The sequence below is a fragment of the Rhamphochromis sp. 'chilingali' genome (assembly GCF_963969265.1).
Source record: "Rhamphochromis sp. 'chilingali' genome assembly, chromosome: 20".
In the NCBI taxonomy this organism is placed as follows: Eukaryota; Metazoa; Chordata; class Actinopteri; order Cichliformes; family Cichlidae; genus Rhamphochromis; species Rhamphochromis sp. 'chilingali'.
In genome coordinates this window covers 2,444,881-2,460,894 of record NC_137947.1, presented here as the reverse complement: position 1 = coordinate 2,460,894, position 16,014 = coordinate 2,444,881, and the positions used below count along the sequence as shown (strand labels likewise).

The window sequence follows — 16,014 nt, the reverse complement described above, 5'->3', positions numbered from 1 at the left end:
ACAGCATTTCATTGATATGTGAGGAATGCTAATGTAAACAGACTTACATATGGGCAGAAATCTGTGCCATCAGAAACTGAAATTGAATAAGTTAAATTTGAATTTGAATTGCTCAGATTGAATCTGATTTGTAACTTGAATAAATACTTTTGAAAACTGAATTTGAATTAGTCTAATTTGAAATTGAATTTATGGTTTGAAAATGATCATCACTAAATTGAAATTGAATTTTATATTTTGAAAATGAATTCGTTTGCTTTGAAACTGCATTTTATCCTTTAAAAATTCAGCTCTCGAATAATTTCAGTTTCACTTCTCACCATTCAGTTTCAGTTCTACAATTCAATTTCAGTTCCAAAATTCAGTTTTTTGGAACTTACATCCGGTTCCGGTTCTTGCGTAATCGCGCGCAGAGTAATCGAACTTCGTTTTACTAGCGGACCGCAAGTGGCAATCTACGACATCTTGAGCTGGAGCTGGAGTAATTCTCCTGAAGACATTCGTGATGTCAAATGACCAGTTGAGAAACGCTCAGGTTGGTAATAAATGTATTACATGTATAAGAACAAGCGTCATGTTAACAAATAATACCCGTACAGTAACGTTTATGCGTGTTGTAGCTGTTAGCTAAAAACGCTAATTTAGCGTAGATTGCCCTGGGTTCAGCGTTGACAAACAAATATGAAAGACAGCTTTCAATAGAATCCCAAAGTTGTCATCTTGTAGCCCTCCGGAGTCCTCCACACTTGCAGAGGCCCCTACAGTAGGATGAAGGAAAATTTACAGGCTAGTTTCAGGTGTGAGGAAGTTGCAGGTTTCCTGAAAAGCACTATTAATTAATTAAAGTGCTTGAAATCCATGAAACTGTGCTTATTATTGTTAAATTCTTGTGGATTTAAAATGTGATGGCAACGTTGATGGTTTGTAATGGCCTTAAGTGACACTTATTATTAACAGTTATCTTAATACTAAATGACGTTGTATTGCATTTCCTTTTTCAGAATATATTCGTGCAGGAGTGCTTGTCCAGATTTAGGCAAAGGCTGGAGTATGTCCTCAACAACGACCCTCTTGACCTTGATTTTCTGGAGTACATTGTGACCCAAGAGAGGACTTTCATGAATGCACTGGAGAATGCTGACCTTCCTGCTGATGTCTGCGAAGCTATAGAAGAACTGAGCAGCTTGTTACACCAGCGAAACAACCCTCCCCCCTTCAACTCTGTGGTACAGATTATTGGTCCTTATGGGCGTTTTAGGCTTCAGGTCACAGAGAATCACCTCCAAAGTCTTCTTCAGCTTGGTCTACCTGCCACATGTGTAGCAGACCTTCTTGGTGTCTCAAGACGTACCATGTACAGGAGAATGCAGGAGTACAACATGTCAGTTAGGAGTCTTTACTCTACCCTATCTAATGACGCTCTTGATGCCAAAGTGAGAGACATTAAATCCAGACTACCTCATGCTGGAAATCAGATTGTCAAGGGTTACCTTCAAGCTGCGGGCCACCGTGTACAGTGGAACAGACTAAAGGCATCAATGCACAGAGTTGATACAGAGGGCATCTTAACAAGAATGTCAACTTTGGGCTGTGTGGTTCGGCGAAAGTACTCTGTTCAAGGCCCACATTTCCTACAGCACATTGACACCAATCATAAATTAATTAGGTTTGTTTTGGCATAGAAAATTAAATGACTAACATAATTCTGAATAATTTTATCCATCAGATGCTTTATGCTTTGCTTGTCTTTTTTTCACCAGATACAACATAGTGATATTTGGCGGCATAGATGGCTACTCTAGGAAGGTAAGTTGCGTACCCAAATACAGCACATATTATTAAATCCACAAAGACTTTCTCACATCTTGTTATCTTTTCTCTCTCCGCTTATGTAATTATACAGCTCACATATTTTGATCATATTGTGTATTATGACAGTTTGCACACTCTTGTCACATGTCCTCCTATAAACATTTTGTATATATGTATGAATTTTTAATGTGGTGGTGTTAATCAATTTTCCCCCGGTTTAGATTATGTACCTTAATGCTGCATGTAACAACACAGCCAGCACTGCACTTGATTTTTTTCTGGACAGAGTTAGAAGATTTGGATGGCCTTACAAGTGAGTAATTCTTCGTTAAATTTATTCTGGAGTTTGTCTCATGATTTGTGTTTGCCATGTTTAACCATGAAATGATCAGGATTTCAGTGCTGTATATAAATTTGCAAGTGTGTCAATCATGTATTTGAATAATTTTTTAGTGTATTTTGTTGTTTCAATACTTATTTTTAAAATCTTATATGGTACAGAGTGAGAGCTGACCAAGGAGTTGAAAATGTCAAGATTGCTGAAATGATGTTCACTGTGAGAGGCACAGGATGTGGAAGCTTCATAAGTGGAAAAAGCGTGCACAACCAGAGGTAATGCTTGTAAGATCTTAAATGGCATAACATTGTTATTTCATCATGATTGACTCCAGCTGAATTGCTGTTTGGCTGTCCTTTGTTAGTTTTTGATTGACCTTTCAGACCTTTTCTGTATTTTTTTTCAAATGTAGAATTGAGCGCCTATGGAGGGACGTTTGGACAGGGGTGACACACATTTATTATGATGTACTACACAGCTTGGAGGAAGATGGATTTCTTAACATCTCAGATAGTCTTCATCTCTTCTGTGCCCATTACACCTTCCTCCCAAGACTCAAGGGGGATTTGGCCAAGTTTTCTGCTGGCTGGAATGATCATTCCATCAGGACAGAGCATAGCCTTTCACCAAACCAGCTGTGGGAACTTGGGATGCTGCAGCACCCCATCAGAGAGCCACAGAGATATGAAGAAAATTTGGCAGTTGAGTATTAATGGCAATGTTTTGGTTTTATTGAGTGCTATATGTAGATTTTTAAAATCATTTACATATGCGCTGCTTTATTTCAGGAAATCCAAATTGAGAGCATTGATTGGGAGAGTGCAGGGCTATCCCATCATAACAACCCAGGTGTTTTGGTGCCAGAAATGGAATGTCCACTGAATGCTGAAGATATTGAATCTCTACGCCTTTCCATAGATCCTCTTGTGCCTTCATGTAGTTTTGGAAGAGACATTTACCTGACCACACTCTCACATGCTCTTCACCTACATCACCATCCATGAAAGTTGCAGCTTGGCCCATCAGAGTAAAATTATAAGAACATGTTATTTTACAAACTGCTAGTGATAGTTTTTCTTTTAAATAATCCCTTTTTCTAAGAAGAATAAGAACCTCTCCTTGTTTTAATGGTAATTTTCATTTTCTTACTTTCTGTTACACTCATGAACCCAATTAGATACTCACAAGCTGACACAGTCAAATGGAGGAGGGAATGAGATCAGCAAGGACTATATTGACAAAAACTTTTTTTTATAATAATTTCAATGGCAATAAACAGAATGCTTAAACTGTAAAACAATAATAAAAAAAAACATCAAGCAACACATGTCGATTTCTTTGTTTTACTAACATTTCATGGAACAATCAAGATGTCTGGCTGGCTGATTATGCTCCTAAATATGAAGAAATGCCTGACCATAGTGGAACGCGTTTGTCATCACATGCTTGAACTCTTCATAAGTTTGCATATGCTGAACAGGTAGCTTGACTGTATTACTACATGCTGTAACGGTTGGGTAGCAAACTTCATGAGCGCCATACTGAATATGGCATGAGTGGTTGAACTGCACAGAGACTTTGAAGTTCATCTTCTCATCTGGCAGGACAGGAATGTGGCCTTGTCCTGTGAGCCACTGCAAGAATGAACTTGGGGAAAGGATGACTGGACGGTCACTGGTCTCAGGCTCTTCACCTTTTTTAAAAAAAGACAAAGCAGTCATTTAGATAAAATATTAGATACTGTTTACCTGTAACTTCACAAACACAACTTAAAAACTTAATTACTGACAAGCACTCATAGTGTAATCTACAGCTGTGGCCAAAGGTTTACAGAATAAGAATTGTTTTCACACATTTTGCTGCTTTTGTTTTTTAATATCTTTTTGTAAAACGTTTTCTGAAGTGTACTCCAGAAACGTCGGACAAAAAGATCCAAAAACACTAAAGCAGTAAACTCCATGAAAACCAAGACTGGCCGTTCTCTAAAAGTTTAGCCATTCCTTACATAAAATCATGATTCCAAGTTTAACACAGAAAGACAAAATACATTGACAGTAAACTACATGTGCACTTACGTGATTCCAGCGCTTGCAAGAAGTCCTGTAGATGGTTCATAATCCTCATTTCCACCTGTTCTTTGTTGGAGCCCTTCTCGCTGAACTCAGGATGGCATGTTGCAAAAACAAAGTCAGCATCAGCCTGGTAAGAAAGACAAAGAAAATTGTGACTTTATCTGAATCAAGACTTAATTGTAATTGAGATCAAGGACCGATTATTTTGTCTTTATTCTAAGTAATTGTATTCTTTTGTCACACATAAAGACAGGGACTTAAACGTCTGTCTCATGCTGCTTGCTAGTTCTTCTCATTTAATCTTATAACTTTGTATAGATCAAGTCTCTTTATAACTCTGTAGGTTACATGTAAATACTCCTTGTTAAAAGGGATTTTTTCATTGCTCCTGATGCCTTGTGTTTGCTCTAAACGGTTCAGGAATATTAAGCAACTTAAGACAATTTTGAATATTCTTTTTCCAGTGCCACCATTAATTACATTTTCTACTATAGGACTTGAAGTATATACTGTAAAGTAAAGATAAAGAGCACTTTGAACTGCTATTCACAATTACAAGTGTTATCCCTACTAAAGTCAACATTTACTCACCTTAACTTCCACCCCTGGGACAAACAGCGATTGGCACATGTTTTGGTACTGCTTCAGTAGATCAGTAAGGCCATAAAGGTTGAGCCCATCACGTAGCTGGGAGAGGAGAGGCACCAACCGAAGTGTGGCGTGAAGAACAACAGCACTGAAATGCAGAAAGGAAGAAAAAGTCGCATGCTGCTAAATGAAAAAATAAAATAAAAAACTTTTTTTGGGGGGGAAACAGTAAAACAGTTTTACCGAACAATTTCTTCTTTCTTTTCGACATTAACAGGTCCATGATAGCCACAACTGAAAATTTCATCAGTGAGTTCTGTCATTTTATCTTCTGTTGCCGAATCAACCTTAAAGGACACAAACATACACATTAACATGACCAATTCCAGAGTCCTATAATTTGCAAATAACATAAGGGATGGTAAAATCTGTGATAAACATGTAATTCAAAACACTGTAGAGCAGTGAAACCTTTAAGACTTCATACCTGGGAGATAACAGAAGTGTAATGATCATCACAGACATCCTCTTTCCTAATGTTCTCAATCTGCAGCTCTCCACTACACAAGTACTGGTAACACCAGTCTTTGAGGCAGCAGGGTGGTGGCCCACCTTGCGCCAGACTAACTGCCCAAATTTCACCAGCACTACTGTGAGAGGAGAAGAGATAAATAACATCAATCAGGTTATTTCCAATGCGTGTGTGTGTACACACAACTGCGGACCCCAATGCATGTGAGAAAGGCCTACCGGAAGTTTCCTAGATTGAGATCCAGCAATGAATATTTGGGAGCCTTCCCAGTCTGGTCACCTTCAAATAGCCGTTGCTCCAAGCCTGCAACCATTTCTTTTAACACAAATAGTTAGTCCGGTTAAGTAGCCATTTTCACTCCTATCAATTTAGATCACATTTTAAATACAAGTACCTGTGAGGAATTCTTTCCGTAATGCCCCTGTATCAATTCCTGCCTCTCCGATGAATGTGACCCTCAGCTGATTTGTAGGCAATGCCTTTTTTTGCCTCTTCCACTGTGCAAGTCCCCGCTCCACCATATTGGATCTTGAGACAGTGATACGGAATTCTTCCTCTGTATTCACAGCAGTACTTATGGCCTGCAGGATTTCATCCAGGCTAATGGAGAAAAACTCGCAATTACAAACATGATACTGGAAACCATGTTGTGTGTATTCATGTGTATTCGTTAATGTCTTTTAGGTTTTCAAACTGAATTGTGTCACCACTAGCAGTATGTGACTTTGACCTAACAGAAGAAGAAAATGCAGTGGACAGGCTAAGCCTTTAGGTAGCTGGATTCCTTTACACAAAGGGTACTTGGCAGAAATTGTTTGAAAACCACTGTACAGAGCATTGAAGAAAGACTACTGATGTGTACAAACCTAGAAATGCCCATCCTTTGTTGTGAAGGTAGGTTTGCATTGCTGTAATGAAAAAATGCCAGAGTAAAAACAACATCACTTGACCTCAAACATGTACTGTACAAAAGCAACAAATAAAATCAGAATCAGAATCAGAATCAGAATGGGTTTATTGCCAGATGTTGAGGTTTACAACATTAGGAAATTGCTGCGGTGCTTCAGTGCAGACAATAAGAATTAAAGTGCTATGTAGAAAGAAAGATATGTGCATGAGATATACATGGGATATATACATGAGAATAAGAATTATGAGTGCTACGTAGAAAGATATATACATGAGTGCAGGTGGTGATCAGTGCCAAACATGAAATGATGCAGTGACACAGCGTAGGGTCATGTGTTAGTGGCGGGGACAGTCATGTGGTTATTGTTCATGTGTCCAACAGCAGAGGGGAAGAAACTGTTCTTGTGGCGAGAGGTTCTGGTGCGAATGGACCGGAGCCTCCTGCCTGAGGGGAGCAGGTCAAACAGACTGTGTCCAGGGTGAGAAGGGTCAGCTGAGATCCGGGCTGCACGCCGCAGTGTCCTGGAGGTGTACAGGTCCTGCAGAGATGGGAGTCTGCAGCCAATCACCTTCTCAGCAGAGCGCACAACACGCTGCAGTCTCTGTTTGTCCCTGATAGTGGCTCCAGCGTACCACACGGTGATGGAGGAGGTGAGGATGGACTCGATGATTGCAGTGTAGAATTGCATCATCGTCCGTGTTGGCAGGTTGAATTTCTTCAGCTGCCTCAGGAAGTACATCCTCTGCTGGGCTTTCTTGATGACGGAGGTGATGGTGGGCTCCCACTTCAGGTCCTGGGTGATGGTGGTACCCAGGAAGCGGAATGAGTCCACAGAGGTGATGGGGGTGTCAGTCAGGATGATGGGGGGGAGTGGGGCTGTGTTCTTCCTGAAGTCCACAATAATCTCCACTGTCTTCTGGGCATTCAGCACCAGGTTGTTGTGGCTGCACCAAGACACCAGACGTTCAACCTCCCTCCTGTAGGCAGACTCATCCCCGTCCGAGATGAGCCCAATGACGGTAGTGTCATCTGCGAACTTGATTAGCTTGACAGACTGGTGGGTGGAGGTGCAGCAGTTGGTGTACAGGGAGAAGAGCAGAGGAGAAAGAACACAGCCCTGAGGGGAGCCGGTGCTGATGGTCCGGGAGTCCGAGACATTCTTTCCCAGCCTCACGTGCTGCTTCCTGTCCGTCAGGAAGTCAGTGATCCACCGGCAGATGGGATCAGGCACATTCATCTGGGAAAGCTTGCCTCGGAGATGGTCTGGAAGGATGGTGTTGAAGGCAGAGCTGAAGTCCACAAACAGGATCCTGGCGTAGGTTCCTGGGGAGTCCAGATGCTGCAGGATGAAGTGTAGGGCCATGTTGATGGCGTCGTCTACAGACCTGTTGGCTCTATATGCAAACTGCAGGGGGTCCAGGAGGGGGGCCGTGAGGGTCTTGAGATGGGAGAGAACTAGGCGCTCAAATGACTTCATGACCACAGATGTCAGAGCCACGGGTCTGTAGTCATTTAGTCCAGTGATCCTAGGTTTCTTGGGGACAGGGATTATGGTAGAGGACTTGAAGCAGGCAGGCACATGACATGCCTGCAGTGAGGAGTTGAAGATGCCAGAAAACACTGGGGCCAGCTCGTTTGCACAGTGTCTGAGGGTGGCAGGAGACACACCGTCTGGGCCGGGAGCTTTCCGAGCATTCAGACTCCTAAACTGCTTCCTCACATCTGCTTCATGAATATGAAGAGTTGTGGTCGGAGGAGGTGGTGTGAAATCCTCTTTTGTGTGGGGTGAGGGGGCGGGTGTTGCAGGTGAAAACAATACCTTTACAACTTAAAAACTTAAAAGAGAACTTCTTCAACCGTGTTGTAATAACTTCTGTAAGACTTAAACAATTAAAAATGTTATGGCAAGAATGACAAAACCTAATGCAAAAAAAAAATAAATTATAAGGATCAAAACCAAAGTATAACATACATGGCACAATCACTAACAAAGCATAAAATGCTGTCTATCAAAATATAAATTAATAGGTGGAAAGCAAAAGGCTTGTAGGGAAATTCTCAAACATACGTTGGAAGCCATATTAAAAGACTGCATTACCTCTCACAACACTCGCTTGCATGTGCCTCCACCTCATTCTGAGGAAATGTCTCACCGCAGACAGGGCACACAATCTGTAACAGGAAACAATATCAACGATAGAATCAATAATGCCTCAAAGACAGACATTAAACACGTTGCACTCAACATTACCTTTGCAGTTGAGGACAAAATAATGACATCTTCCTCCACATCCTGTCAAGACAAGCAAAGAAAGGGGAAAAAACCAGCAACTTTAAAAGAATGGAATTGTGATGTGATTCCATACATCTGATTGTTGCTTATCTGTCAACTTTCATTACAAATACAGCTTACATGGGCTACCCACTTTAAATATAAGGAATAAATCCAACCTCTAATAATGAACCTCTTCAACTTGGCTATTGTAGGACACTTTAATCAAACTCAACTTTCTCCCCATTCAATGTAAGGCATCATATTTATGTTCCTGTCTTTGTCATGCACAGTCAAATAGATAAAGGTTAAAGGGGTACAAAACTTCACCTTTAGATGTGAGTTAAGTTGATCGTCTTCTGTATGTGGTATGGGATGTGGTGCGTCCTCTATGTCTTCATTACAAGTCTGATAAAGGAGAATAGCAAGTACAAACTTAATAAATTACCTACAGAAACACAAGCAAGTGTAGTGACATCCACAACATTGAACATGAAGCTCCTGACTGATAAAAACATTTTCAAAACACGTTTCAGTCATTACGTAGTTTTATAGGACAAAGCTACGTGTAATGTGATCTCCCAGACTCATCCATGCAACGGGACTGTACACACCTCCTGTGCATTAGTATCTGAAGGCTGACATGTTTCAACATGCAGTGGTAAGAGTTGAAGTGGGTAGCTGGTTTGACATGAGTGGCACATCGCTTTTGGCATATTGGAGAAGGAGCTAGAGTTAGGAGGCAGCAGCTGAGTGTCTAGCTCTTCCTGGATTGGAGCAATGTAAAGGACGGTCTTTCCCCCAGTACTTGCATTTTTTAGCAGTGACCCAGTATATCCACTGTCCTCAGGAGGCACCATATTTACACTCAACAAAAATATAAACGCAACACTTTTGTTTTTGCTCCCATTCCCCATGGGATGGACGTAGAGACCTAAAATTCATTCCAGATACACAATATAACCATCCCTCCCAAACAGTGGTCACAAATCAGTCCAAATGTGTGGTAGTGGGCACATCTGCTATATTGAGATAATCCATCCCACCTCACAGGTGTGCCACATCAGGATGCTGATCTGACATCATGAGTAGTGCACAGGTGTACCTCAGACTGCCCACAACAAAAGGCCACCCTGGAATGTGCAGTTTTGTCTCACAGCAAAATGCCACAGATGCCACAAGCAATGAGGGAGCGTGCAATTGGCATGCTGACAGCAGGAATGTCAACCAGATCTGTCGCCCGTGCATTGAATGTTCATTTCTCAACCATAAGCCGTCTCCACAGGCGTTTCAGAGAATATGGCAGCACATCCAACCGGCCTCACAACCGCAGACCTCGTGTAACCACACCAGCCCAGGACCTCCACATCCAGCAGGTTCACCTCCAAGATCGTCTGAGACCAGCCACCCAGACAGCTGCTGGAACAATTGGTTTGCACAACCAAACAATTTCTGCACAAACTGTCAGAAACCGTCTCAGGGACGCTCAACTGCATGCCCGTCGTCCTCATCGGGGTCTTGACCTGACTCCAGCTCGTCGCCGTAACAGACTTGTGTGGGCAAATGCTCACATTCGATGGCGTCTGGCACGTTGGAGAGGTGTGCGCTTCACGGATGAATCATGGTTCACATTGTTCAGGGCAGATGGCAGCTGAGAATGTCCCAGTTCTTGCATGGCCAGCATACTCACCGGACATGTCACCCATTGAGCATGTTCGGGATGTGCTTGACCGGCGTATACGACAGCGTGTACCAGTTCCCACGAATATCCAACAACCTCGCACAGCCATTGAAGTGGAGTGGACCAACATTCCACAGGCCACAATTGACAATCTGATAGACTCCATGCGACGATGTGTTGCACTGCATGAGGCAAATGGTGGTCACACCAGATACTGACCGGTTCTGGGACCCCAGACCCCCAATAGCGCAAAAAACTGCACATTCCAGGGTGGCCTTTTGTTGTGGGCAGTCTGAGGTACACCTGTGCACTACTCATAATGTCAGATCAGCATCCTGATGTGGCACACCTGTGAGGTGGGATGGATTATCTCAATATAGCAGATGTGCCCACTACCACACATTTGGACTGATTTGTGACCACTGTTTGGGAGGGATGGTTATATTGTGTATCTGGAATGAATTTTAGGTCTCTACGTCCATCCCATGGGGAATGGGAGCAGTAACAAAGGTGTTGCGTTTATATTTTTGTTCAGTGTAGTTTCCGAGAACCCCATCCACCTGTCGAGAAAAGTGAGTGACTCAGTACTATTCAAAATGTGGCAGTACACATTGCAGTGCATTCATGGTCATGATATCATCAAAATTCTTCTATAACTATCAATTCAAAAGTTGGAATGGCCATTAAGAGTTTTTTTCTACCTGCTCCTTTGTAAATCAGCCAGCCCCCAGAAACACTTTCCAGTTTTGGATACAGATCTTTGAGTCTTGAACATACCTTTGAAATAAACCATCGGCCACCAAATTAATTGACTCTGAATAAAGAAAAACACTTGTTGATCGTTAACTTACAACAAATATATTTTCCTGTCAATGTGGAGCAGTACCTTACCTCATCATGACTGTAGCTGTCAGGTATCAGTGTAGACCTACGTCCCAAACCAGCTTGCAGATGGACAAATTCTTCACTGCCTTTTGGAGTAGACTGAACAAGCTTGGGTAAGAGATAAAAATTAAGTTGTATCTCTTTAACTGGTGTGAATTGGTTGGCAGGCCCTCGAAAGCACCGGCGCTTTGCTTTGTTTCCATAAAGAGCAGGAAAAGACCTGTGAAGACATGTTATAAGTTGATATAAAATAATACAATTGTACATCTGAACAAGTTATGGGTATTGAGAACTTAAATGAGTAAGTATAAGGAACAACAAGTCTGACAAAGGAACAAATACAACAAGGAACCTAGTCATTTCTGTGTGGACACTTGGTCGGCCATCTCTCCCTCTCTCCTGACTCGTTTCCTGTCTGCTAGAATGACACAATATTCAGAAGATGCATCACATAATTTTATGCTAACTAATTAATATAGTACAACAATAAAACACATGTCAAATGATTCAAAAGTCATTTGGTAATCTGTGCATGTGTTGTTTGTGTCTAGCTTCACAAAACCTGGGAGGCTTTTGGTGAGTCTGAACACTGGGCCGAACAGTGGTAGAAGTTAGTAAATTTAGCAGGTGTCTTGCTGACCTGACAATTTCTGAACTGTCTGCCTGTCAAACACAAGAATTGAGGAGTATGTTAAGAGTACTGTGTATTTAATCATACACTATGTAACAGAAAAGTTATATATCATATCACACCGAAGTGATCAGTAATGATCCAGACACTGATGAGTGTTGGACTAAATATACACTGTAGCTAAGGGTTTTAAGTAAGCTAAAGACTTGGGATGCTGTGTGAGACATAAGTAAACCCAAATGGCAATGGTTTTGACATTCTTTTGCACGTTTTCCTACTGTAGGGGCCTCTGCAAGTGTGGAGGACTCCGGAGGGCTACAAGATGACAACTTTGGGATTCTATTGAAAGCTGTCTTTCATATTTGTTTGTCAACGCTGAACCCAGGGCAATCTACGCTAAATTAGCGTTTTTAGCTAACAGCTACAACACGCATAAACGTTACTGTACGGGTATTATTTGTTAACATGACGCTTGTTCTTACGGTGTGTTCACACCGAACGCGATGGACGCGAATAGAGCGTCAGGTTTACATGTAAAGTCAATGGAAAGGCGCGATGACGCGCGATTGCGGGTCCCGCGAAAATTCGGAAGCAGATTTGCGTCGCGAAAACGCCAAAACGCGTGAAACGCGCGTCAGTGTAGCGCGTCTGGCGCGTTTGACTCGCGAATAAAACCACGCGCGTGAGTTTTTGTGTTGCATTTTGTGCATACGCGCGTTTCGCGTCTACCGCTCGAGTTGGAAAAATCTGAACTCCAGCGTCAAATCGCGCCGCGACAACCAATCAGGAGCCTGGTGACGTGGCTGTTATCTAGGTCAAAGGGGCAGATCCAGCCAAAGCCTTTCATACTTCAATGGAGGGGAAGGCTAATCAATGCGGTAGCAAACAACTCGGAGCTGTACAACACCAGCTGCTTTCAGTACCGAGACAGGAATAAAAAGGACCGAGCTTGGAGGAAGATATGTGAAGAGATCGGGCAACCTGGTAAGTTCATTCATTTCTCTTTTGAAAGTTTTCACTGACCCGGGGAAGCCGCACAAAAGCTAGCAAGCCACCGCTATTTTCCCACTGACGTACAAATACCGTTCTGCTTTTAGGCATGTTGTCATTTAAGAATATATTTTATTGTTTATTAATAAACAGCACACAGTGGTCCCGCTGTTCATCCGTCACTGCTTTGCTTTTTCGCTGATTTTTTATTGCACAGTACAGCATTGCATTCTGCAGCCTGATTGACAAATCTCCTGCGCTTGCCAAATTTATCACGTTTGGTTTTGATAACCATCGCGTCCAATAGAAAAAACAGCACAAAAACACCCATAACTATGAGCCTCATTCGGAAATAGACACCTGCACCGTGAGGGAAAAAGGCGCACGAAAGTGGCGGGCAGATGAAGACAAACCGCGGCATAATAATACTTTTACGTTTTGCAATCTACAAAGGTTTGCACTTTGAGAATCAATTGTGAGAACTGTGACCAGGGGCTAGTTATTCTGAGAACCCCTGCAATAAATGAGGGACCACTGTCTACTCTACGATTATTATATCCAACCTGTTAACATTTAATACTGTATTGATAGAACCAACTGATTCTGCAGCAGAGCATCCCCAGTCCCTGAGCTCCTGCTGCTGCACCCACAGATATGTACAGCAAGCACTGATACCTTTTTAGTCGGTGGGATTCCCTTGTGATCACCTTTACTAAATATCTACAACCAATCTGATTATATCCTGTTATTGTTTTTTTTTTTTTTTCAATGTTGAAATTAAAATCTAGTAGCAGCCTTCTCATTTCTTTGTGTTTTGTGCTGTTTTACAGGCCCACAGAGGAGGACGGCTCCGAGGCAGATGAGGGACGGGTCCCAGGACGGTCCATCGGCGGTGGAGCTGGCCATCCTGGAGTCCCTGAAGAGGCCACACCAGTCTCCAATGGAGCATTTCCTCCTCAGCCTTGTTCCTGCTCTGGAGAGCAGCTGGTCCTTTTTATTCCTGTCTCTCTGTAAATTCTTATATTTTATATATTTATGTTTAATGTTTTTCTGTTTGAGACTTTTAATATTATTTCAAATAAATGTTTATAATGACTAATGTCTCAGTTCTACTACACAGCAAATGTTGGCACACAACGGTGTGTTCGGTGTGAACACACCGTTGTGATAGCAGAAAATTGTGAGCGTTACACTTGTATGCGGCTTGACGTAGGCACACATTGGCAGGGATGTGGTTGGAACGGCTGACTAGATAAGGCCTGGTGTCCAGCTAATGAAAAAGAGCCGAAAATTGGGGTGCGGCTGCGCAGGTGTGCACTTTAAATATAGCACTTTTGCCCTGTCATTCCGGGCCGCCCAAGTGGCTCATGGGAACGTGACAGGCCCCATGGTAGGGATCGAGGACAGAGGGCAGTGGTTTGAATCCCATGCGGACCATATGTTGGGGACACAAAAAAAAAAAAAAAATCCCTGGCTCTGAAATTCACTTGCTACGCTTGCTAGAAGCCTACAGGTGAGCCTACAGAATGGGCTCTCTCTGCCTTTTTTTTTTTTTTTTTTACCCCTGTCTCAAAATCTCTTCCATCAATCAATATTGGTTGTTATGGTTGCTATGGACGCCAAACACACCATGCATTGTCGCTTTCTCAATCTCTTCTTCATGTCCGAACAAACGCTCAATTTTGCCTTCATTAACACAAATTATACATCAAAATGTAGGTATTTTTCTTGCCTTTAACAAAATGGCACTGTCATTATTGTAGGAGTTGCCGTTTTCTCGCAAATGGCCTCGAAGCAACACAGTTAAAAAATGTCCACATTCAAAGTCTATGGAGACTTGAGTGAAAATGACAGCTGAAATTCTGTAACAGAGGCGTTTTCAACTCCTCATATCTCCTAGATGTATTTTTCTTTAGAGACCTGAAAACCGCCTTGATTTTTTTTTTTCCTTTTTTATTAAAGCCTGCTGATTGTTACAGTGAAAGAATGATGTCGACAGTCCGTGTACTTTTGGAGTTAACAGGACCATTGTGACACAAAACCTCTCACACACTAACACAAACTCTTTATACAGATACAGAGCTTTACATGTATAAATAAGGCAGACAAAAATGCATAAAACACAAGCTATCCACAGACTGTCGGTGGACGCCATGTCACTTTATTTTGTTTTTATCTTGTTTCTTTTTGGTGTAGCCTCATTAAACAAAATGTTCATAAAAATGACCACTTTTATTATGAATTATTAGGAAATTAATAATTCATTATTAATTATTTATTATGAACACACCTGCCACCCTCAAGTAGAGGTGGCAGAGAGGAGGCACTTGGAGTTTCGGTCGAGAAAGTGTCCGTGTGACTGAGTCCTGTCCCAGCTCTGCTTCAAGGTCTGTCGGTCCAGCTTGTTGAGGGTCTGAGAGCAAAGACGGATATCCTGGACCAGCTCTGACAAACTGTCCAGGTCTTGACTCTCCCAGGGGCCAGAGACCTGACAACCTGCAGGTTAAGCAACAAAGAAACATTTTATTTCATATCCATAATTTCCATTTTCCCCCCTATAAATATTTGACATCCAAATGTAGCCTGTTAGCTAGCATTCAGCAATGTTTTCTGCTCCATAAAATGGAAAATTAATTCACAGCTAATCTTTTTTTTTTTTATCTTTAAACCACACTTCTATATTGTAATGTCTGTGTGTGTAATCATCATGTAACACCTCTGTGCATACATACTAAATGTTCAAACTTAGAAATGCGTCAAAAGGAAACGCACTGATAGCAAGAAACAAACTGTTGCCAAGTACAACTTTGCACAGGTGATAAAAACATCAAAGAAATCCAAATTGTGAATTAGTGTGAAACGGTGAATCTAAGAATAGCTTTAGAAAAAAAAAGGAACTCCATGGAGTATCTCCAAGTTCAGACATACCTTCGAGGTTTAGAAGTGTCAGTGGTCGACGGGCCTCTCTGACAAACGCCAGGATGTTGTGAAGTCCCACTGATGTAACAGACGGATTTCCTGACAGATTCAGACTCACCAGTGTGGGACACGACGAGAGGCACCTGTGAAATAATAAGAAAAAGTCCAACAGGCCAGTAAAGAGTGACAATTTAAACAAAGGCAAAGCCCCACTAACATGAGTAATAACTGAGCCGTAGAAATGACGCCCTCACACACACACACACACACACACACACACCTCGCCAAGGTAGCTACACTGCTGTCTGTCAGCCCATTTGCAGCCAGGCTGAGGTGGGTCAGAGAGCACTCGTCCTGCAAAAACACAAAAGTCTTAACCTGATTG

The 16,014-nt window shown here is 42.1% G+C and overlaps 1 protein-coding gene and 1 long non-coding RNA gene across 2 annotated transcripts; one reads left to right on the top strand and one right to left on the bottom strand.

Moving 5' to 3' along the window:
* Window positions 1-3,543: 3,543 nt before the first annotated feature.
* On the bottom strand, window positions 3,544-5,862 carry LOC308388766 (uncharacterized protein; the record flags this gene model as incomplete). Its single annotated transcript, XM_080869660.1, has 7 exons — window positions 3,544-3,842; window positions 4,225-4,348; window positions 4,813-4,957; window positions 5,053-5,156; window positions 5,297-5,459; window positions 5,560-5,644; window positions 5,736-5,862. 7 exons carry the CDS (start codon window positions 5,860-5,862, stop codon window positions 3,544-3,546), a joined length of 1,047 nt encoding a protein of 348 aa, XP_080725786.1.
* A 6,699-nt stretch (window positions 5,863-12,561) lies between these two features.
* On the top strand, window positions 12,562-13,805 carry LOC308388853. The gene is made up of 2 exons (XR_013970182.1): window positions 12,562-12,704; window positions 13,541-13,805. It is a non-coding gene; the product is annotated as an uncharacterized lncRNA (long non-coding RNA).
* The last annotated feature ends 2,209 nt before the right edge of the window (window positions 13,806-16,014 follow it).